We start from the raw sequence: 21,479 nt of genomic DNA, 5'->3' as shown, positions 1-21,479 counted from the left end.
TGTTGATCTTATAAAATCTGTATAAAGATGCACACGGAGCATCAAGGAAGAGGATCATTTTCATATAAACATCAAGCAGTATAAAAAGCTATTTTTTTTCTGCTATGCACAATAGTTTTCAAAAAGCTTAATAATCAAACGGACTGTGAGAGTTAATTTTTGGGCTCGTTTAGAAGGATGAAAAACAGGAAAAAACCCGAGACAGATAAGAGGAGAAAACCACGTCTACTTCTAGATGTGGAAGTGGACGCATATCCACAGAAAACCACTGAGGAGGTTATTTGACTAAACAGTGCCATCTTCTGTTCTGCTGTTAAACTCTCAAACTGCAAATGTCACATTGCTGAATTTGTGATCACACCAGCTTTTTCACTGCTCTACAAACACACCAGTTTTTCATTATTGTCAAGCCTCCTGTGGAGCTGAACTACCGCGCATTGCTTCAAGAGGCCGGACAGGCTAGGAAACGGAGGCACCTCGGGTTTTTAAATATCTGATCGTGTCTGTTTTTTGCAACTAGGACTCAGAGGATGGATGCAAACTCTAAATAAGATCTAGGATTTATCAAGAGGGATGTGAAGACTGAAATGTTCGGGGTGGAGTTTGAACAGCAAGCAATGGGCTCTCTACAGCTGCTGGCACTAATGAGGATAATTACCCCCGTAATAACATTAGCCTATCTGAGGGAATGGAGGGGAAGGACAAGTGGTTGTGTTTGTGTGTGGGAGGGTATTCAAGCTTGTGTGTGTGCGTGCGTGCTCGTGCCTTTCCTTCTATCTCACTTGCGGTCTCTCCCTCATTCCCTGAATCTCAATATCTCTTTGTTAGCCCACAATAATTGTATTTGGGCCTCATATCCGCCATATCAGATTCGAGTTTGTACAAGGTAATTAGCAGAGGAAGGGAAGCCTCCACACCAGGAGGACAAATGCCCCCATGACATCATTCTGGCTCCACTCAGGAGGGGAAGCTTTTTCCCCTCGCTCCCTCTTACTCATCTTTCTTGTCATTCGGCTGTCAAGAAAGCACAATTAATGGGGGCAGACTTGTAGTAGCAGGCAAAAAGTTGATGACATTGAAAAGGAGGAGAGCCGGGATTAAGAAGATAAAGAAATGAAGAGATGGAGGAGAAAATGGGGTGGAAAGTGATTTGAGATGAGATGGAGGGCTGTGTTTTTGCAGCAGGCCTGTAATCTCCAATCAGCTTCTACTAACAGACAGCAGGGGAAAGTTCCTCGGCGTTAATGCAGCTTGCCATTCAGAAGGAGCCGGTGTATCCAGCTGGGAGTCGGGGGATGAGGGGAGGATTAACGGGCACTCAGGTGGAGAGATGAAGAGAATCAGACGGAGACCCCGCGGATGGTCACACCCTCTCTCCCTCCATCTCTCACGCTCCTTTTTATTTTTGATGAACAAATGTACTCCGCCGTTTTAAGAGTGGAGTGGCGAAAGAAGGAGGAAATGATGGAAGCTTTACTTTAGGGGTGACTTCTATATCTGTTGATGATTCTAATTTGGATCTGTCCTCCAGAAGACAAATCAACAGCTTCTCCTGTATTCTAAAGGACCTGGATCTAGTATCTGCTTGCAGTGAAAGAACATCCCAGTTTTTCCTTATAGATCAGTAAAATATGATCAAACAAATTTAAAAAGCTCCACAAGTCCAAGTAGTAGTAATTTATTCTTGTGCTCTAATGCATCATTGTAAAAAGCCAACTATATGCAGAGGCATTGCTAAATTAGTCATTCATCATATCAAATGAAGCACGACTGACAAACATCATGTCTTTTAATTTTATTTATTTCTTTTTTTGGCTGATCTCATGTGCTGGTTGAAACATTTTTTTTCCTGAAGCCTCCTCATCAGCTGCTCCTCTAAACTGATTTAAATTAATGGCAGGTAATCTGCAGATGCCAGCTGTGCAGCATCACTGCCTTCCTCCAAATGATCAAAGAGTTCTTCCTCTTCTTCCTCGTGGCTACAAGGCCTGTCATCGACTTCAACTTTGCAAAGAAGATTTTTTTTAAATTAGAAACAAAATATGTACAGTGTAGTTAAAATGTGTTTGCCATCCAGCTGAGAACAATTAACAGACCTTGTTGTCTGAGAACTCACTTCTCCGAAAGTATTGTGGGAGATGCGAGAGCAGACCCCTGAAGCAGAGCGAGTCTGTCTGTCTCGAACAAGACTGAACAGAAATGGGACTAAAAAGATAAAGAAATGAAGAGATGGAGGAGAAAATGGGATGGAAAGTGTTTTGATAGACCCTAAAACAGTTTTGTGTCTTGGCAGTTTAAGTCAATGCAGGTGAACGATGGCGCAACACATTGCCATGTGAGTAAGGTCTGCACATTTTGTTGCTACTGTGTCATCTCAGCTTTCAGTCCAGTTCTGTTTCAAACAGAGGATCTTTACTGAGGGGTGATGGAAAATATGACTCAACACCAGCTTTTCTCCCTTTAGTAAAAATAGATCTGTTTCTCCATCTGCAGTAATTTATATTTTGTGGTATGGCTATTATCTGGGACCTTTTCACACTTCTGTGTGCATATCTGAAAAACCTAAGGTAGGGAGAGCACTCATCCCTGCCTGTGCACGTACAGTTAGGCCCACATGTTTTAGGACAATGACACATTTTTTGTAATTTTGCCTCTGTAAACCAGTAAAATTAGGGGGGGGGGGGGTTTCACTGTCCAAAAATCTATGGATCAAAATGTATACAGACAGCTCACAGAACAGGGGATTCATAAATAACAGACTGTGAGATCAGAAATAACATGGATGACATTAAGTCAGTGTAAAGGTGGGATGCAAAACAGCTTACAGAGTGTGCAACAACTGCATGCAGGTTGAAGCAGCTTAAATACTTTATATTTTTGCAGATATATTGAGATAACACAAGTTTTCCTGTTTAAATTGACACTTCTCTGACAAGATGGGAGTCAAACAATAGGTAACAGTTAAAGATGTAAAAGCTTATTTTGGGATACCCTACCTTTTAAGCCACATGGATCATTCGGTATTCCAGAAACAAAGGCTCTGGTATCTTTTATAAAGTCATTTGGGTGATTATTTTCCAGTGTTTGAAAGCTCAAAGAAGAATTTGTTTTCAGCAGAAGTCTTGATGATAAATATGTGTAAAATCAGTTTAACACCCCTTCATCCAGAAACCATCTCATCAAGAATACTAAAGAATATTAAAAGTGGCACAGGACAAAGTTTAATCTAACAGAAATTCTTAGTGAAACACACAGTTCTGTATAAAAACTGAAGGTCTGCTCAAACCTGAACAGAAATGTTGGGATCATCTCCTGTCAGGAAGTCACTCCCTGTCCTCCTCCGGTTCAAGTTTGGAAGAGGGTAGGCTGCGCTCTCACAGCCAAAGGTGATGTCACTCCCTGGATAACTGGAGAGATTTATGGGACCTCAAAGGATACAGCAAACTGTGGTAAAAGGAAAGGAACACCCCAGTGTTTAATCGCCTAAAAAAGCGCCATGTCAAGATAATAATGCATTTACAGTTTTAAAATATGAACTTTCCTAAACCATGATGTATGAAAAAAAGAAGTGCATTAACTGGAATAGCAGGGTCCCCTCCTGCTGAGGTTTACGGTTGTGTTACTGCTGCTGGCAGCCTCACTCAGCTGGCAAATATTGGGGTGGGTCCACCCATCTGAGCCACACACAGGGACTTTCTCCTGGCACACACATGAAGGCTCTGGCTTGGTCCTGTGTCCCCTCTTTGGCAATTTAATCTGGCAACCAAGGCACTCTCCACAGTGGTCGCATAACTTCTAAGCTCCATCTGGGTCATGCTACACGTTTGCACACAGCATCTGTAAGTGTCCTGCACCCAGTCTGCAGAGCAGCTGTCCGGCACTGGAGGGCAGAGGTGCTCGTCACACTCCCTGCAACCCTCCACCTCCTCCCACAGCCGCAGACAAATGTGGTGCCGGGACTGCAGCCTGGGGGAGCGTTCACCCTTACATCCATGCATACATAGACACAAGCAAAGCTGAGGCCTGCTGCTAACACACATCAGTGCACAAAGTCAAAAATGAAGTCTAAAGTAACCAACTGAGGCCAGACAATGTAACTGCAAAATGGCTGCAAAATGAACCACATTCATAAGAGAGATTGCATTCCTGTTTTTCTGCTCTCTTACAGTCAAATAGTAACATGTTGTTCCTCCTCTGAGTTTTAAATGTTTCCTTCTGTCTCCTCTCCTCTGTCCTCTTCTGAATGGTTGATTTAGTTTTTTTATTAATACCAGTGAACATTGCTGAATTATATTGCCATGCTCGTGCCCCTCCTTTGAGATTTCTTCATCAGCTCCAATTCCTTCCTAACAAAGAGATGGAATTTACAGGGAATGAAGCGAGCAAACTTCATCTCTCAGGTATCTGTTTCCTTTTTTTTTTCTTGCTTTACTCACAATTCTGCTGCCTTTCATCGTGTGCCAGTGAGACAGGACTGGAAACTGGGCTTCACAAATGCTACTGGAGATAAAAGAATTCTGCGCAGTCTGCAGGTTTCAGGTTGAAAAACTTTTGTCAGCTATGACATTCATGTCTCTTAGAATTATGACTAAAACTTTGAATGCAACTTATGTCTATTAAAGTACTGTATGTGACCAGTGAGGAAACTCATGTTTAGAATCACTTAAACATGAGGTCATTTTGCATCTGCGTGTTTTTGTTTGTTTTACAGTGCCTGCGATACATTGTTTGGATTTTAAACGCTAGCATGCAGTTTGTGTCTTAACCCTGTAACACTACCATATTTGACGCATGGGTTCTCTAAATCAGTGTGATTTTCTTAAATGTTTTTGTTTGTTGAAGATAAACTGTGAGCAATTAATCTGACAAAAATACCGGATGCTGAAAAAATGCAAATTAAGAGAAATATTTATTTATTTTAATTTCTCAGAGAGTTTAATAAATACTGCAGTTTAGAAGAAAATTGATTTCTGGCAATTATTTCATAGTACAGGCATTACGGGGTTAATATAATTGATTTCAGCTTCCTAAAACATTTTTTAAAGTGTTCACTGAGATGTGACGTGTAGCTTAACTGAGTTTCATTAGGCTGCTGTGTCATAAAGACACTGGTGACTTAATTATTTGGGTTGGAAAAAGGGTTCGGTCACCAGCAGCGGCTGAGACTGGGTGGAGGGCAATTTGTTCAACCACGTCTTAATGTCATTTGCTTTAATCATGTGAATGATCAGATCCATAAACAGCCTGTAATAATACGTTATAATAATATATCATATGAGGCATTTAAATGCTGTGAGGCCTGGTTTGAAAGCCTTCTGTGTTTGTGTTTACTCCTGCGAAGCTGCGCTGCCGGTAAGTGTGGTTTTTAGGTAACGTGGCACTTTCCCCTTCGCCATCTAGTGTGGCTCTGTGCGTACACAGAGGTGGGGGCTCAGCACAAACGCTTCCTTGTGTGAACGGCAAAGAGGCGTGGCTTACTTCACACGTCACGTCGCTCACGTAGCACGGCAAGAGGGTTGGAGATCCGTGAAGTTAACGAAGATGCGTCATTAAAATCCGTTTGATGCTTCAAAGTAAGAAATAAATTTGTTTAAAGTTCCCAATAAATGTTAATATTAAATTTATAAAAGAGCACAGAGGCTGCACATTTAGGGGTCACCCCAACAGATCATCTGCCTCACCTTTTCTCCAGCGTCCTCCTCTGTCACCCCAACACCCTCCATCAATGAACCTGTTTTCCTCCTCCTGCTGCGTCCGATATATATCCAGTGTTCCTCTCCTGCACATGTCTCAGCCCCATCCTTCTAACTTTAACTCCAAACCAGAGCTGTCCTTCTGGTCACTCACAATTAAAATCTTAACACCTCCAGCTCGGCCTCCTGTTTTTCTGCCAGTGCCACGATATCAGAATCATATAGCATAGCAGATCTCACTGCCATCTTGTAAATCACATCTCTTGCACGCTGTCTGTTGCTTTGGATGCTGGACCCCGGGTTTTTTGTGTGTTTTTTAGTGGAAAACAGCACAGTGTGTCTCAGTAACAGTATGTCCAGATATTAACCCCTTTTTCTGACCCTGGGTGTTTAAACCATAATTCTGAGTACCACATTAAAAACTAGTACTGTTGAAAGGGGTTATGGCGGTCCAGTGATTAGCACTCTCGCCTCACAGTAAGAAGGTTCTGGGTTTGAATCCAGACGGGGGTCTCGCTGTCTGGAGTTCGCACGTTTTTCCTATTGCTTACGTGGATCCTTTCTGGCTTCCTCCAGCAGACCAAAGACAATTGTAAATAGGTAAATTTTGATGAATTAAATTAGCAGATGAAAATGGGTGGATGGACTGCTACTAATAAAGCATCTAATTGCCAGTTGTGTAAAAGTATTTATCAGTGTAACATTAATGGATGTCAGCATTTAAGGAGTAAAGAAGGACCTAAAACTAAACTAAACTGAGATGGGCTGTAAAGAAGTCCATCAGTTATATTTATCCCATATGGTTTTACAGAAGTTGGTTTCGCTTTCTTGAAACTGAAGAGAATTTAACGTTTGTGCTTTTATTTTGAAAGCAGGCGTACAGGAAGTCGTCTGTTAATCTTTCGCTTGACTCCGCCCCACGTTTTACAGGAAGTAAAGAAATGTCTACAGGAAAAACTAGAAGACTTCACTGAATGAACTGACGGATAAACCTTCAACACTCACCTCTTCTGCTTCTGCTTCCGACAACATTTATCAAGAGTCTCCACCGGAAACGCCTGTTCACCTCTTAAAGAGAACCTCGGTGAGTATTTTATAGAAAATTTAAATGAAAGTGAACTGTTGTGTGTCATTTTAGCACTTATTACTTAGGTTATGTCTTTATTCTTCAAGTAATATTATAAGATTTGGTTAATTAGCCTGAAGAAGCAGCTTTTACTTTTTTCTTTTAAAAAAAAAAGCCTCTAAAGTTGCTCTGATCCAATATTTCATCCATTTGAATTAACTGTAATGTGTGACGACCTGTAAAGAGATCAAGTATAAGCCTTGAGATATTCTGATTGCTTCCGTGGAATAAACAGGATGTCTTAAAGATGAGTAATAACTGGAACTGAGTAATAAAGTTTCATCATACAAAGTGCAAGGAAGTTGTGGCCTGTTGGAAAGAGAATATCACTCTCTCAAAAGATAAGATGGCTCTTAACAATAGCCAGTAGTCACTGACGTGTTATTCTTCGAGCAATATAATTGTTTCATGTGGTTGGACAGGTTAAGGCTTGAACCTGCTGACGTGGGACAATACAGGTGTGTCACTTAGCTTTAAAGTGGACTTAACAAAGCTTTCAGGTGTGTCAGGATAAAGGATATCCTCATCCTCCAGTCAGGATGACATAGTTTTGCTTCCACTACAGCATTCAGACTGAGAGAGGATTTTGATTGACTTGATGTGATTGTATCTTTTATCCATCAGACCCAAAGAATGGCAGAGAAGGTGCTGGTCACAGGTGGAGGAGGCTACATCGGGAGTCACTGTGTGGTGGAGCTCATTGAAGCAGGCTATCAGCCAGTCGTGGTGGATAACTTCAGTAACGCTGTGCGAGGTAAGCTCCGTTACGCACACCAGTGAAGAGCTTTTACTGAGAAAATTATTGAAAAAATTGTAGGGTCTACCTTACAATATAAAGCGGCTTGAGGCAACTGTTGTTGTGATTTGGTGCTATATAAATGAAATTGAATTGAATTGAAAAATAATCAGCGTGATACTTAGACCTGGTGTTTCTGTGTGTGTGTGTGTGTGTGTGTGTGTGTGTGTGTATATCCATTGTGTTTTGGATTGAGGAGAAGGGAATGTGCCAGAGAGCATACGCAGGATAGAAAAGCTCCTGAAAACCAGCATTGAGTTTCATGAACTGGACCTCCTCGACCGCCCCGGCTTGGAAAAGCTGTTCAAAAAGGTCAGAAAGTTGTTACAGTTGCTTTGTTTTTTCTAATTATTTATCTGCATCTGAAACTGTTTTACAGTGTAGACACTTTGATTTGTAAAGTCAGTATGTTTGGGTTTGTTTAGCTGAAAAAACAGCCCAATTTCTGCTTTACTGTTACACCCATAAAACAATCAGCAATAAGAAAAATGCACCACCATTTAACTTTTATAGCCTTTGCTTGTTTTCTTAAAAATGTCCCTGCTGGCCTGCATAAACTGTCATGAAAAGCAGTTCATTTGTAGTATTTGCGGCCTGTGTCACACGTGCTTCTCTGTTTGTGTGTTGCAGCATTCCTTCAGTGCTGTGATTCACTTCGCAGGGCTGAAAGCTGTGGGCGAGTCGGTGGAGAAGCCATTACTCTACTACAAAGTGAACCTCACCGCCTTCATGAACCTGCTTGAGGTCAGTCAGTAGCTCCTGGGTGATCTCAGATTAGCACTTTGAATCTTTGCTCTGCACTCATTATTAATCCCTGCTCTGACCTTCTTCTGTGTTTGCCGAGCGCACACCCGTGTGCTCATTTGAAAATGAGCTGATAAATTCTAAAACCGCGTCCTTCTGAGATGTTATGCATGTGGAGCTCACCGTAACAGCCAGAATCGGCCTTTTTTCCTCAGCCCTGAGCTGAATGCACGTGTGCTGTGGACTGCTGACTCTCCGGCCACTGATTGTGTGTATGTGCCATGTTTATGTGTATCTGCATGTGTCCCAGGTGATGCAGGCTCACAGAGTGCGCAATCTGGTCTTCAGCAGCTCCGCCACAGTATATGGAGACCCCCAGCGCCTACCCATAGATGAGCAGCACCCCGTGGGAGGCTGCACTAACCCCTACGGGAAGACCAAGTACTTCATCGAGGAGATGGTCAAGGACCACTGTAAAGCTGAGAAGGTAAACTCAGAAGAAACACATTCACAGATGTGCACACTTCCATCTCCTGAAGTGTCTCATTATTCCTTCTCTGTGGGCAGGACTGGAATGCTGTGCTGCTGCGCTATTTCAACCCAATCGGAGCTCATTGCTCCGGTCAGATAGGAGAGGACCCTCAGGGTATCCCTAACAACCTGCTGCCATATGTTGCCCAGGTATCTAAAGTCTCTGCCAGATGCCACGCTGTGCGCATCATAGTGATTGTTATTTCACTGTTTCATCTGTCTCCATGAATCGCATGACTCCGATTTGCTTGCATTGCTTAATTTAGGTAGCCGTTGGGAGACGAGAGTGTCTGAGCGTATATGGAAATGACTACGACACGATCGATGGCACAGGTAACGGAAATCACTGCAAATCATTGCACTTGCAGGCAGCTTTGAAATAGCACTTTAAATAGCAGCCAGATACTCAGAACCATGCAAACGAGGCTCCTTTCTGTTTGCAGGTGTGAGAGATTACATTCATGTTGTGGATCTGGCAAAGGGACACATCGCTGCTCTGAAGAAGCTGAAGGAGGACTGCGGGTGCAAGGTATAACAACTTGGAGCAAATTTCCATCACGACCATTGTCACATAGATGCTTTAGGTATTTATTAGTGTGTGTGTCTGTAGGTTTACAACCTTGGGACAGGAAAAGGCTACTCAGTGCTTGAGATGGTGAAAGCCATGGAGAAGGCTTCAGGAAAAGAGGTGAGTCATCGTGGTTACTGTGAGAGCTGAATCATGTTTATAGTCTGTTTTCTGGAAGTGACGCAAAGCACCACCAATCTGGCACTGTGGAAATACCTCTGATCACCTTATTTGTCCATGTAATTAACACAATGTGTTTTCTGTTTAGATCCCATATAAGATCGCCCCTCGCAGGGGAGGAGACGTAGCTTCCTGCTACGCCGACCCTCGCCTAGCTGAGAAGGAGCTGGGCTGGAAGGCTCAATTTGACCTGGAAAGAATGTGTAAGGACAGCCACGCTGGAAAATCTGATTCTTCTCCATGTTTGCTTTTCTACAGTCAAATAAAAGTGTTGTAGTATCTCCTGTATGATCTCTGTGTTTTTTCTTTGCACCTCTTTCCATGCAGGTGAGGACCTGTGGCGCTGGCAGTCCATGAACCCCACTGGATTTTCTAACGGCACTTGCTGACGCAACCCGAGTGGACTGTTGCTTAAAAATCCTCTTTTAAAATCACCAAAGGGAACCACCAGCTTCCTCATTCGCGCAATGACACATAAGACCTCAAGAGAAGCTGCATTGTTTTTATTTTTGTTAAACTCTAATGATTCAGCTGACTACAAGAAGAGTATCTAAATGTCTGTTTACTCTTTGCTGTTAGCTCAGACTTAACAACTGATATTTTCTCTATAAATGTATTGATCTGTGAGCCATAACAATGAAAGAATAAATTAATTTTCTTACTGAAAAGCTGAAACGTGCACTTTCTGCCTTGACTGTGTGGAGTGATTGTGACCCTGGTTGTTGTTAAATACATACAAATATTTTTTTTTCAGAAATGGGGGGGTAGATTAAAGACTCGGACCTGTGTGATAAGGTTAGAGGAGCATCATGAGTCCCTGCACAAATACTGTATGAATATCGCTCCTTTCGCAGTGAGGGCGTCTGTTTAAACGGGGCACTGGGACTTTAAATGGCTCCTTGAACCCTCGGGCACCCAGTTAATAAACACCCACGTCAGCACAGTGCTCCAGTCGGTCTAACCGGGTTTCGGTCTTTAGGGCTGAGCAGGAAGTGCCTGACTGTGGACCCTGGACGAGCAAAGAAAAGAGCGGAGGGGGGGAAAGGCAAACGGGAATTAAACATGGATATGGTGGCGGACTTGGGGGCGAGCAGACTGTACAGGGCGCCGGGTGAATCGAGCCACCAGTGAGTATCGATGGATTTTGTCAGGGGGAGTATGAAGGCGTGGGGCGTAAGCGGGTCCTGCCGACACCTCGCGCCTGCGAAGCAGTCGCTCGCTTTGGGCAGCAGTCAAATCCTCCCCGCTGCTCGCCGGACCTCCGGAGAGAAGTGGGGGTGGTCTTGAGGATGAAAACGGGCGTGTTAGCGCGTCGTTGCCCCAGACTGTTACACAATGCGAATAGATGTGTTTTTCCAGCTCGCAGCGCGCTCACTTGCCGGAGGTTTGTGTCTGTTTTTCTATTGTGTGCTGGCTGAAGCCTGAAGTGGGCGTCGCTCCAGGACAGACAGACTGAGCTGCCCGCTTTCCTCTCGCAGGACTGCAGCACTGTCGTGTCGCTTTGTAGGTCGAAGGATGTCTGATTTTACGCGGAAGAGCTCGGTGGGGACGTTAGACTTGATTTCGCGTGCCGTGAAAGGCACCATGGAGTCCTGCGGGCGGGCGTTGCACCGTGGGTTGTCGGGCGCTGCGGAGGTTGTCACACAGCCGCGCTGATGGCTCATTAAACACGGGTGCGTGCAATCCCGAGCCTGCATGAGCACGGATTGAACAGGTTACCGTGAAATAAGAACTGGTCTGAAAATCAGGGTGCTGGACCTATTTTTTTTCTTTTTCTTTTTTCTCTTTGCGTGTCCGGCTGCAGTGTTTTATTTTCTCTTCCTACAAGTCTGACGCGTTTACTCCGTCGGGGGTTTCTGGAGCGCGTGAGACCTCAGAAATGATTCAAGGTTTTGTCACCCGATGCTCTCTGACTGACTTGAGTCGGGTGTAACCCATTAGGAGAAGATTTTGCTTGAAGGATCCTTCAACAAATCAAAATGCAGAAAAAAGTCAGGTGGGCGGGCCTTCTGCTGAGCCGGTGTAAAGACAAAGATGCAAAAATTGACAGCTGCAAGCATGTGGTGATGCTGTTGTGTTTATTATGCTCAGATGAATGTGGCATGATTACCATTGTAGGCTGTTACCAGACCATTAAAATCCAGCGGCCTGTGTTTTCCATGTTAATTTGGCATTGGGAAGAAGTTCAGTAATGAATGTCCACCAGGTCTACAGGACTTGTGTCATTTCTTATTTTCTTGCTAAAGAAGTGAGTGTGTCTTGCATACAGAGCTAGTGAGCGAGCTGTCATGTTGTCTCCTGCAGGCAGCCTCAGAGGTGGTTCAACACGGCCGACATCACAGTGTCTCACCAAAGCAACCTGCTGAAGCAGCTCAACCAGCAGCGCCGCCAGGAGCTTTTCTGTGACTGCAGTGTGTTGGTGGAGGGCCAGCTCTTCAGGGCTCACCGCAATGTTTTGTTCGCCAGCAGCGGCTACTTCCGCATGCTGCTGTCCCAGGGGCCCGATGACACTGTCAACGCCACCTTTGACGTCTTCAGCCCCGAGACCTTCACGGTCATCCTGGATTTCATCTACTCTGGCCAGCTGGACCTCTCCAGTCACAATGTGATTGAAGTCATGTCTGCAGCCAGCTATCTGCAGATGAACAACGTCATCAGCTACTGCAAGAACTTCATCAAGTCCTCGTTGGACATCAGTGTGAAAGATGAAGACAGCGATCGCTGCCTCAGCTTGTCTGAGACCTGTAGCTTTACCAGCGGAGCAGGAGAAGACTCCACAGAGCAGCATCAGGGCCCCTGCTCTGTCAGCCCTCCACCTGCGCTCTGGACTCGGGACAACTCCAGATCACAGTCTAGCTTTATGGGAAAGGACTCGGACCAGGATCCTTCGGCCTCGGCCCTGAAGACTGATCCAAACAGCCCTGTTAATGAGCTCAGTGCAGATGCAGAAGACCTCCAGGACCCTCAGGACCCTTTGTACACCTTGCCTGGATCAGACCGTCGGCGTGGAAAAGGGAGTACAAAGAGGCGAGCGACCAACAGCGCACGGTCCAACCAGCACGAAGACTTGGACATCCAGGAGGCGCGGACACGAAAGGCTGAAAAGGCAGAGGAGCTTTACGCCACTCTGCCACCAATTGTGGGTGTTATTGGACACTTTAATAAAGGTGTGTGCCACCAGAAGATGATGATGACGGGAACACTTGGACAGAGATGATAGGGAAAAGTCAAATGTCACATTTTCTCTGTTCCTCTTTGCAGATTCGAATCCTACCATGCGCTTCAAATGCCCCTTTTGCACACACACAGTGAAGAGGAAAGCAGACCTGAAGCGTCACCTGCGCTGTCACACCGGTGAGAGGCCGTATCCATGCCAGGCCTGCAATAAGCGCTTTACTCGCCTGGAGCATCTACGCAGCCATTTTGAGACGGTAGGTGTTTTCACAGCAGATGGTAAATTTACACTTTCTTCGGTGTCCGTGTCGGCTTACAGCTCCAGGAAAACAAGCTGCTAAACAAATTTACTCTAATATTTAATAAATCGTTATCCAATCTTTTCTTTTTCTTGTTAATCTCCCAGATTCATCAAGCCAGGAAGCTGGTGTGCAGGAAGTGTAAGTGTCAAGTGACCGAGGAGACCGGGCATGTGGTGTGTGAGGGCACGAGACGCTACCGCATGTGCACAGCGTGCATCCAGGAAGTGGGCTGTGACGACATCCCCATGAACAGCCTGGAGGGCCACAACGAGGAGCCGGCGCTGTTACTGGGTGTGGACGGGGAGGAGGAGGGGGACACAAAGAGGAGCTGGATGGTGACTGACGACGATGACCTGGCAGAAGACTCGGGGGCCGACCTCATCATCCAGCAAGTGGACGTCAGCGACGAAGAGCTGCAGTGAAACTGGACCAAAGTGTGCGTGTGTTTTTGTGTGTTTGTGTGTTTGTGTGTGTGCAGATGCATACCCAAATTTGAAGTGTTTGTGTTTTAAAGTGGCCCTGGTATGCTCATTTTCAATTTAGGGGTTTACTACAATAAATTTACATTCATTAGTATTCAAAAATCATTTTTCTCATATTGTACTGTGCATAGTGTTGCTGCTGCACCTCTTTTCACCATCTGCCTGAAACGATCTGTTCTAGGAAAGTGAGGTATGCAGCCAGAGTTACCAGTACCCCAGAGAGTACTTTAGCAAGAGCAGTTAATTAAATTACAATTTCATTAAAGAATTGATTGAACTTAAAGAATTGTTGGCAGATAATTAATTGAAAGTAATGGTTAAATAGCAGAATTGGGCGAAAAAAGTCATGCATAAATGATTAAAACACATAAGAAACTACCAAAAATGAAATATCCTGCTAAAAGCACAGCTAAAATCTTTAGCTAAGAGTATATGCAGTTCAAATGGTTCAATAGTGGAGGAATATAACAATTAAAACACAACAGAAAAATAAAATCTGGTTTGTGGGCTGTTTTATAACACAACGAAAGATGGTTAGCCATGCAGCATGTTTGGGATTTCTACTGTCATTAGCTTTTTTTAATTAAAAAGGGAAAAAAAGAAATTCACCAGGTCTTCAGTTCATCAGCCAGAGGGCACAAAAGCTCGTTTTCAGTCTTCCAGCATCGCAGAATATTTGGTTTGCTGACATATTTTACATTTAGTTTGTAGAAAAGAGAAACAAATGGCAGACTTTTAGGCAGCTGGTGCAACTGGATGTAGCTGCATTCTTTGTTTAGCTGCTCGGCTGGCATTTTACATGGTGACATAGAGAAGTAACGGAAGAACAGCCAGTTTCACAGGCAGTTTCACTTCAGTGTTTTGTGTGGGTGGGTGAAACTTTACTTTTAATAAAGGTGTGAAGAATAGGGAAAACCCCCCAAAAGCTTAACAGGGGCACTTTAAAGCCATGCAGGAGAGTTTATGCATAAAATGTGGGATTCACTCATGTAAAAACACACGTTTATGATATGTTGTGTATTAGTTTAGTCTTTTCTTATCAGTTTGTTGAGCTTTGTCAGAAAAAAATGAAGGTTTTCTGTTAAGCTTCATAAAGATATGCAGTATCTGAAGCATGCATATTATGTGTTTCCTTTGCTTCAATCATAATATGATATTATATAATCCTTTCAATAAGCTTTTTTTCTCTCGTGCATGAAAAGCTTTGGTCCTTTTTGCTGCTTTCTGCCGGCCTTTCAGCAAAAAGGTGAAGAACAGAATGATCACCTGTATCCTGTAGGGACAGTCTTTTTAAATGTTTTGTTATGATATGCAGTATGATACAAACACATTCATAATTTATTTGTTTGTTTCTTTGTTTTTTACTTTTGGACACATTAAAGATATTTTTATAAATTTGTTTCTGGGTCTTTAACTTTAATCACGAACAACTGAACGACTTCTAATACAAAGGAGGCTCTGTTTTTTATTATTCTAATAAAAGTATGAAAAGGTGTAAATTAAAGATAGAAGTATAATCATAGAAAAAGAAATAATATAAAGGACAGCAATTGTGGGAAAACTGGTAACAGTGAAAAAGTGCAATAAACTAAACTTGAAGAAATTATAAAATTTTGTATATAGTTTTGTCATCTTGGAAAGAATACATCAAAACTTTTACACCACTGAATACAAATTGTATATTGCCAAAAAATCAACTCTGGAGTCATTATGGTATCTGTGAGGAAAAAGTTTAAATAGTAATACAAAAAATATTACAAAAATGTTGAATATAACCTTTTTAAACAGGGAAAAATTGGATCAAGATAAAAGATTCAATCATCTTCCAGATAATTTCTGACAAACTGTTATCTCACTTTCTTGTACCTCTTTTAAACTTTCTATAGTACGTTCATAAAGGTGTATTTTGTAGACTGTGACAATGATTTTCTTACATCCTCAAGAATGTTCTTCTGAGGAGGTTTTTCTTAACCATGGAAATAATTCTGTGATCATTCACTTTAGTTGTCTGCTGAAGTTCTTGCTATTCCTCTGATACACCTACTTTTGTTCTTTAAACCTTATTTTAATTCCTGTCGTGGAATTTTTTATTAATAAAGTCTGCAACACGGTGAGCTGTGGTCAAGCTATTTTAATGTCTGCATGCAGGAGAGCCAACACACATCAAACATCACAGTTCACAGTCATGCGAGCTCTGCTCTTAAGATGTTGCAGGTCTCTTTTATACCCTCACACAACTCTCTATATCTTTTCAGTTACAACAGGCCTTTTGTCCCACTGGCTGTTGCTGGGCAGAGAGCAACTTCCACTATCTTTTCCCAGGAAGCTCCTGGCACTGGTCTTCTTGGGAGTTTAGTCCTTGTACGCCCTAAAAGTTAGCAGATAACATAGTGAAACATCATTAAGCAAAGCTAAGGAGTTTTCACAAGGTCATATTGACACATAATGTGAAAACTAGAATTTTCCCCATTTCATTCCAGATAAAAGACCAAACACAAGTTCAGTACTTCAACAATAAATCAACTCTGGATGTTTTATCTGGTTAAACTGCCTTTCCATTTACCACTGAAGCTCTGACAATGAAGGACCACGAACACATAGTACTTCGTTGATAGTTTGCCACTGTAATAGTGTACCGATGCAAAATTACAAATATTGTGGACCTAATTATATTTTTAAAAGAAAACGAAACATATCTGGCCACACAAGGAAAAGCAAAAGTGAGCTAAATTAAAAATTAAAAGATAAGAATCTAATAATCTGGTTATGCTGGAGGTTTCTTCCTGTTAAAAGGGAGTTTTCTTTTCCCACTTTCCCCAAGTGCTTGCTCACAATGGGTCGTTTGATTCTGGCTGTATTGTAGGGGGATATACAGCGGCTGGAGGAAACTGTTATTGTGATTTGGCGCTTCATAAATCATAAACCATTCTTTCAGTTCCACCCTTTCGCCCATAGATGGCGTCCACGCGGTGCTTTCGTGAGCCTGTGAGGACTCCGCGCCTGGAGAGGATGTCGTGACGTCAAACCAGAGGCTGGACCATCATGGCGACTGTCATGAAGCTTGTCCACAGGAGTGCTTTAACATCGCTTATGGGGCAGCATTGCCTGTCGTTCAGCTCCGCGGCGGCGCACAGAGCAGTGAGTTTGAATTCTGTGTGATATGATGCGCTCCGTAGATGGGCGGCCGTGTTTGTCCGCTAGCTGTTAGCTTTCCCTGCTGTTATGCTAATTGTCGTTACATGACCGAGGCCCCTGATGAGCTAGCTGTTGGTAGTTTAACACCACTTGTTTCTTCTCTGTTTGTGTTTTAGGCTGGAATAAGAGCGGGCCAGGCTCTTCCAGGGAAGGTGAAAATAGTGGAGGTGGGACCCAGAGACGGGCTTCAGAATGAGAAGGTAGCGTGTATTTATGATGGCGCAGGTGCATAGTTCGTGCTTTGCGTCACCAGATGATAACAGAGTTACCCGAGTTAGTTATGTCGTTACTTACATAACCAACTCTTTCCACTTTCAGACTCTTGTACCAACAGAGGCCAAAATTAAATTAATTAACATGCTGTCAGATTCGGGGCTGTCCGTCATTGAGGCCACCAGCTTCGTCTCCCCAAAGTGGGTTCCACAGGTAAATATCTCTCCCCCCCCCCTGCTGACACATCCGGCTAAGGGCAGCACAGAAACTGCATGGATTCTTTTTGTCACTGCTGACCGGTTTCTGTCATCCAAATGTCAGATGGCAGACCAGGTGGAGGTGATGAAGGGTATCAGCAGGAAGCCTGGGGTGACTTATCAAGTCCTCACCCCCAATCTCCAGGGTTTCCAGGCTGCTGTGAGTGTCAAGCATCCAATCTCATCACCCGTCACTACATAAAGATCCTCCATACCCATCTTCAAACATAATCGGTGGTACATCAGCTCAATTCCTCACAAAAAATGCTCTTATTTACTTCAGGTGAAGGCAGGAGCCCCAGAAGTAGCCATATTTGGTGCTGCGTCTGAACTCTTCAGTAAGAAGAACATAAACTGCTCAGTGGATGAGAGTTTACAGCGCTTTGACGAGGTTATGAAAGCAGCTAAAGAGGCCGGTGTGCCAGTTAGAGGGTAAGAACAGTGGCCTCCCCTCAACTGTCAGCAGATCTTTAAATCACTTCAATTGCGCTCTAAGTCTTGCTAATGTGCTTCTTGTCATCACAGTTATGTCTCCTGCGTCGTCGGATGCCCATATGAAGGCAAGGTGGCACCTGAAAAAGTGGCACATGTGAGTTATGGCTTCTTTAAACAAACACAAAACTATTCGGCGTTAATTGATGTCGATGCTCAATCTGTCCTCTGCCTCACAGGTAGCTAAGCGGCTGTACTCCATGGGCTGCTACGAGATTTCTCTGGGTGACACCATCGGAGTGGGAACTCCAGGCAGCATGGCTCAAATGTTGGAGGCAGTGACTAAAGAGGTGCCCGTCAGCGCCTTGGCGGTGCACTGCCATGACACCTATGGCCAGGCTCTGGCTAACATTCTTGTAGCTTTACAGGTCAGGCTGGTTTGCCCCTATTTTATATATACACACACACACACACACACACACACATATACAAAGGGCTTCCACAAACGATTATTTTGATAGTCGACTTGTCATTTCATGCATCCATTGGACGTAAAACGTCAGCTTATTGCACAAGCATGCATCTGCTCTTACATGACTATCAGTAGCTTACAGCTTGAAGTGTTTAAGGTATGTGCTTGCTAAAAATAAAGATAAGATGACAGCTTATTAAAGATTAGATTTAGATGAGATAAATCTTTATTAATCCCTCGGGTGGGTTCGCCTGGGAAATTCTGTTTCCAGTAGCACGGCACGCGACAGAAAATGCAAAAGAATGTAAGCAGAAAGATGACACATATATAAATACAGAGTATATAACAGTGATGAATAGGAAGACCAGGGAATTGCACCTTTCAACTATTGTGAGTCTATTGCACAGTGATTGTTGCACACTTGAATATAAAAAATACTACGCAGGTTTAAAGCACTACAGCATCGACTGTCTCTCGAACAAACTCTTTGCACCACAGAACATGATAAAAGATGATGGAACAGCACGCCCCTGTTCTATTAAGTTGTATAACCTGAGTAGCTAAACGTCACACTATGAATTCTGGGCTAGGTCCTAACCCTTCAACGTGGAGAGGACAGTCTTGTTATCCTGAACTTGGATGCAGCTACGATACCGGAGATTGACTTCTGCACTCCCACACACTTAAATCCAACTTACCTAGATTCAACCACAAACCCCGATCCTGATAGATACCACTCTAACTCGGTGCAACAACAATATTTTTCACAACAATCCTTGTGGGGGGGATGATATCTCCCCCCCTGACCCGGCGTCCTGGCTCCCCCTTGCCGTAGCATGTGTGTTGTACCTCGTCAATCTCTAGCTGCAGTAGGCTCGCTTGTCCTTACTGGATACAGACGCCACAGGCGGGAATCGAACTTGCACTCCCACTGCACAGGCGTATAGTCTTACCACTACGCTATCCAGCTGCTATAAGTGTGTGTGTGTATGTATGTATGTATGTATGTATGTATATACACACACACACACACATATATACACACTGTGAATAAAAATAAAATAATGTACAGGAAATTGAAGTACTTTTATTTCCCCCTATACAATCATCATCAAGGGACTCTAAAAGAGCTCTGCAATTAGTGAAAATTGTGAATGAAAAATCTAAGATAAATAATGCAGCTAGAAAACTGTTCTTGAATTCAGCCATTTCTGAGACACGTGGGTGAAAATCACCTGACATTAGTATTCTAGGGTTAGCCTTTGAGTAATGCAGCTAGGATAATTGGATGTCCATGTAGCTGATCTGTTGTTTGCAGGATTCTGCTCAAATATTTGATTTCTTTAGGCGAGTTCGCCTCACTGTTGCCAGCTTGGGCGCTACATTTGAACCCTTTAACCTTCTTTAAAAAGAGAAATACAGAGGAAAAACATTATTTGTGGTTCTGCTTTTCAGAGCAGGAGAGTGAGGAACACCTCTCTGTACACTGAGTGAGCTGCAGCAAGGCTGACGCTTTTTTGTTTGTAAAGGGGGGGAAAACGGAAGAGTCATTCTGTTGCTTCTAATTTTCTTTCCGCATGATTATATAGAGGAAGTCACATGGCAGCCGTTAACTTCCAGCTGGTGGTACTATGTTGTGTTTTTTTTTTTCTTAATCACCCCATTTTGCTGTTGATTAGCGCTCAGTCTCTTTAAAAAACAACCTGGTATTTTTGGATAGCTGTAACTGAGAGTGCACTGTTGTCTTTTTTTCCTGATTTCTATCCTTTGTGTTTGTTTTTTCCCAGATGGGAATCAGTGTGGTGGATTCATCAGTAGCTGGACTGGGAGGCTGTCCATATGCCCAGGGGGCTTCTGGGAATGTTTCAACTGAAGATGTAGTTTATATGCTGCACGGACTTGGAATTGAGACGGTAGGAGGACTGCAGACTCTGCGTAGATGCTGCTCGCTCTGCTACCTGGCTAATTGAAGATTATTACGACTTCCTTGCTTAAGTGCTCTAACATGACCTCTTAAACTTGACCTCTTGTCTTTACCCCAGGGAGTCGACCTCTCAAAGCTGATGGATGCTGGAGCTTTCATCTGTCGAACCCTCAACAGGAAGACCAGCTCCAAGGTGGCACAGGCAGCCTGCAAGCTGTAGAGGAAAGACAGACATAGGCTCTTTCCCTCTCTCAGACTGAACACTAAAGCATGATTATGTAACCTGGAGCTGATCTCCTCTCTGTGATTTTTGGGGTTAATTTATCTTCTATGGAAGATCGGGATCAGTAGGCTATGTCAGTCGAATCAGAATAAAATATCTAATTAGATATCAACATGACAGCATTGCTGGAACGGTGCCTTATGTAAAGTCAGTGTAATCACATCACAGCCTGTGTTTTAATGGTGGTGCTTACATTAGTTTCCAGGCACTGGGGAAGCCAACGCGACCCCCAGACTTTGTTTATAACAATAAATTACCAGTAAGCATGTCGTGTGTATGGATGACATCACTGTTTATGTCAGGAAAGACAAAACTGTTTCCATCATCCTCCATCCTCGACTCGGGCATTGAGCTGGCTTATGATAAAACTGTATTTACACAGGTTATTTTTACTTTAAATGTATTTATTTCCAAATCTGAAATGCAAATGTTTCTGTAGACTTTTAGTTTTAAAAATAAAGATTATTTAATGAATTGTGTCTTGAATCTTACAGATTTCAAGGATTCACATGTGTCTTTTATGCTCTCTGTGGCCTGAAAGTTAGTTACACCTATACTCACATTTATTTATTACTTTTTGACCATTTTAACCTTTCCTCACACCCACAACCAATTTAGAGTGGTGATGTGTACATCTTTGGAAACTAGAAAACATGCAAACTCATGCAGAAAGGCCCCAGCTGGGTTTTGGACTAGTAAACGTATAACGATGAGTTTGCAATATCCAGCAGCTACAGGGCTCCTCCCATCACCTACAAAAGACAACGTGGAGGTGAGAGTGCATCTTCAACATTTCTATAGTAATTTTCCAGTTTGCGGAAATGACTGAGGATAAAAACGGTTCCTGCTACACCTTTTAAAACCTGATTTGCGAGCCTGACAGGCAGATTGAGATTTTCACAAATGTCTGTTAAAGGTCTGAGACGAGAAAAGCCTGTAGGAATGAGTCCGTGACTGAAATCCAACAGTTAGTTATTGTTATTGATCCAGACTGCAAGCAGAAAAACAAACTGGGGTTAAATAGAATGATTCTACAGTAATGTGGGGGTAAAGATAGCACGTTTAGTTTTATCTTTAGAAGCAGACACACTGTGCAAAATGCATTTT

At 43.2% G+C, this 21,479-nt stretch overlaps 3 protein-coding genes across 6 annotated transcripts; all 3 read left to right on the top strand.

Moving 5' to 3' along the window:
• Positions 1-6,612: 6,612 nt before the first annotated feature.
• gale (UDP-galactose-4-epimerase) lies at positions 6,613-10,313 on the top strand. 2 transcript variants are annotated; one of them, XM_013271909.2, is made up of 11 exons: positions 6,613-6,777; positions 7,444-7,573; positions 7,812-7,927; positions 8,246-8,359; positions 8,670-8,846; positions 8,927-9,040; positions 9,157-9,223; positions 9,334-9,419; positions 9,501-9,578; positions 9,727-9,841; positions 9,966-10,313. In XM_013271909.2, exons 2-11 carry the CDS (start codon positions 7,453-7,455, stop codon positions 10,025-10,027), a joined length of 1,050 nt encoding a protein of 349 aa, XP_013127363.1. In that variant the 5' UTR covers positions 6,613-6,777; positions 7,444-7,452; the 3' UTR covers positions 10,028-10,313. The 2 variants fall into 2 exon arrangements, with proteins under 2 accessions (XP_013127363.1, XP_013127364.1); XM_013271910.1 differs by having other exon boundaries at positions 6,624-6,777; positions 7,815-7,927.
• A 145-nt stretch (positions 10,314-10,458) lies between these two features.
• zbtb8a (zinc finger and BTB domain containing 8A) lies at positions 10,459-14,991 on the top strand. Of its 3 annotated transcripts, none has more exons than XM_003446224.5 (4): positions 10,459-10,765; positions 11,943-12,805; positions 12,900-13,069; positions 13,219-14,991. In XM_003446224.5, exons 1-4 carry the CDS (start codon positions 10,701-10,703, stop codon positions 13,534-13,536), a joined length of 1,416 nt encoding a protein of 471 aa, XP_003446272.1. In that variant the 5' UTR covers positions 10,459-10,700; the 3' UTR covers positions 13,537-14,991. The 3 variants fall into 3 exon arrangements, with proteins under 3 accessions (XP_003446272.1, XP_005477695.1, XP_005477696.1); XM_005477638.4 differs by lacking the exon at positions 10,459-10,765 and adding an exon at positions 10,776-11,022; XM_005477639.3 differs by lacking the exon at positions 10,459-10,765 and adding an exon at positions 11,029-11,634.
• Positions 14,992-16,574: 1,583 nt separating this feature from the next.
• hmgcl (3-hydroxy-3-methylglutaryl-CoA lyase) lies at positions 16,575-20,846 on the top strand. Its single transcript, XM_003446177.5, has 9 exons — positions 16,575-16,734; positions 16,908-16,991; positions 17,110-17,217; positions 17,326-17,421; positions 17,545-17,693; positions 17,787-17,850; positions 17,933-18,121; positions 19,953-20,078; positions 20,208-20,846. Exons 1-9 carry the CDS (start codon positions 16,639-16,641, stop codon positions 20,307-20,309), a joined length of 1,014 nt encoding a protein of 337 aa, XP_003446225.1. The 5' UTR covers positions 16,575-16,638; the 3' UTR covers positions 20,310-20,846.
• Positions 20,847-21,479: the final 633 nt, after the last annotated feature.

The sequence above is a fragment of the Oreochromis niloticus genome, linkage group LG19 (genome assembly GCF_001858045.2).
Source record: "Oreochromis niloticus isolate F11D_XX linkage group LG19, O_niloticus_UMD_NMBU, whole genome shotgun sequence".
Classification (NCBI taxonomy): Eukaryota; Metazoa; Chordata; class Actinopteri; order Cichliformes; family Cichlidae; genus Oreochromis; species Oreochromis niloticus.
The sequence above is the reverse complement of the archived record's forward strand: the minus strand, read 5'-3'. Positions and strand labels throughout refer to the sequence as shown.

Coding starts and splice junctions, on each gene's coding strand:
- gale (XM_013271909.2), top strand. CDS start 7,453: ATGGCAGAGAAGGTGCTGGTCACAGGTGGAGGAGGCTACATCGGGAGT. Junction 9,041..9,156: donor TGCTGCCATATGTTGCCCAG/GTATCTAAAGTC, acceptor TGCTTAATTTAG/GTAGCCGTTGGGAGACGAGA. Junction 9,579..9,726: donor AGAAGGCTTCAGGAAAAGAG/GTGAGTCATCGT, acceptor TTTTCTGTTTAG/ATCCCATATAAGATCGCCCC.
- zbtb8a (XM_005477638.4), top strand. CDS start 10,928: ATGAAAACGGGCGTGTTAGCGCGTCGTTGCCCCAGACTGTTACACAAT. Junction 12,806..12,899: donor TATTGGACACTTTAATAAAG/GTGTGTGCCACC, acceptor TCCTCTTTGCAG/ATTCGAATCCTACCATGCGC. Junction 13,070..13,218: donor TACGCAGCCATTTTGAGACG/GTAGGTGTTTTC, acceptor TTAATCTCCCAG/ATTCATCAAGCCAGGAAGCT.
- hmgcl (XM_003446177.5), top strand. CDS start 16,639: ATGGCGACTGTCATGAAGCTTGTCCACAGGAGTGCTTTAACATCGCTT. Junction 17,851..17,932: donor CACCTGAAAAAGTGGCACAT/GTGAGTTATGGC, acceptor TCTGCCTCACAG/GTAGCTAAGCGGCTGTACTC. Junction 18,122..19,952: donor ACATTCTTGTAGCTTTACAG/GTCAGGCTGGTT, acceptor GTTTTTTCCCAG/ATGGGAATCAGTGTGGTGGA.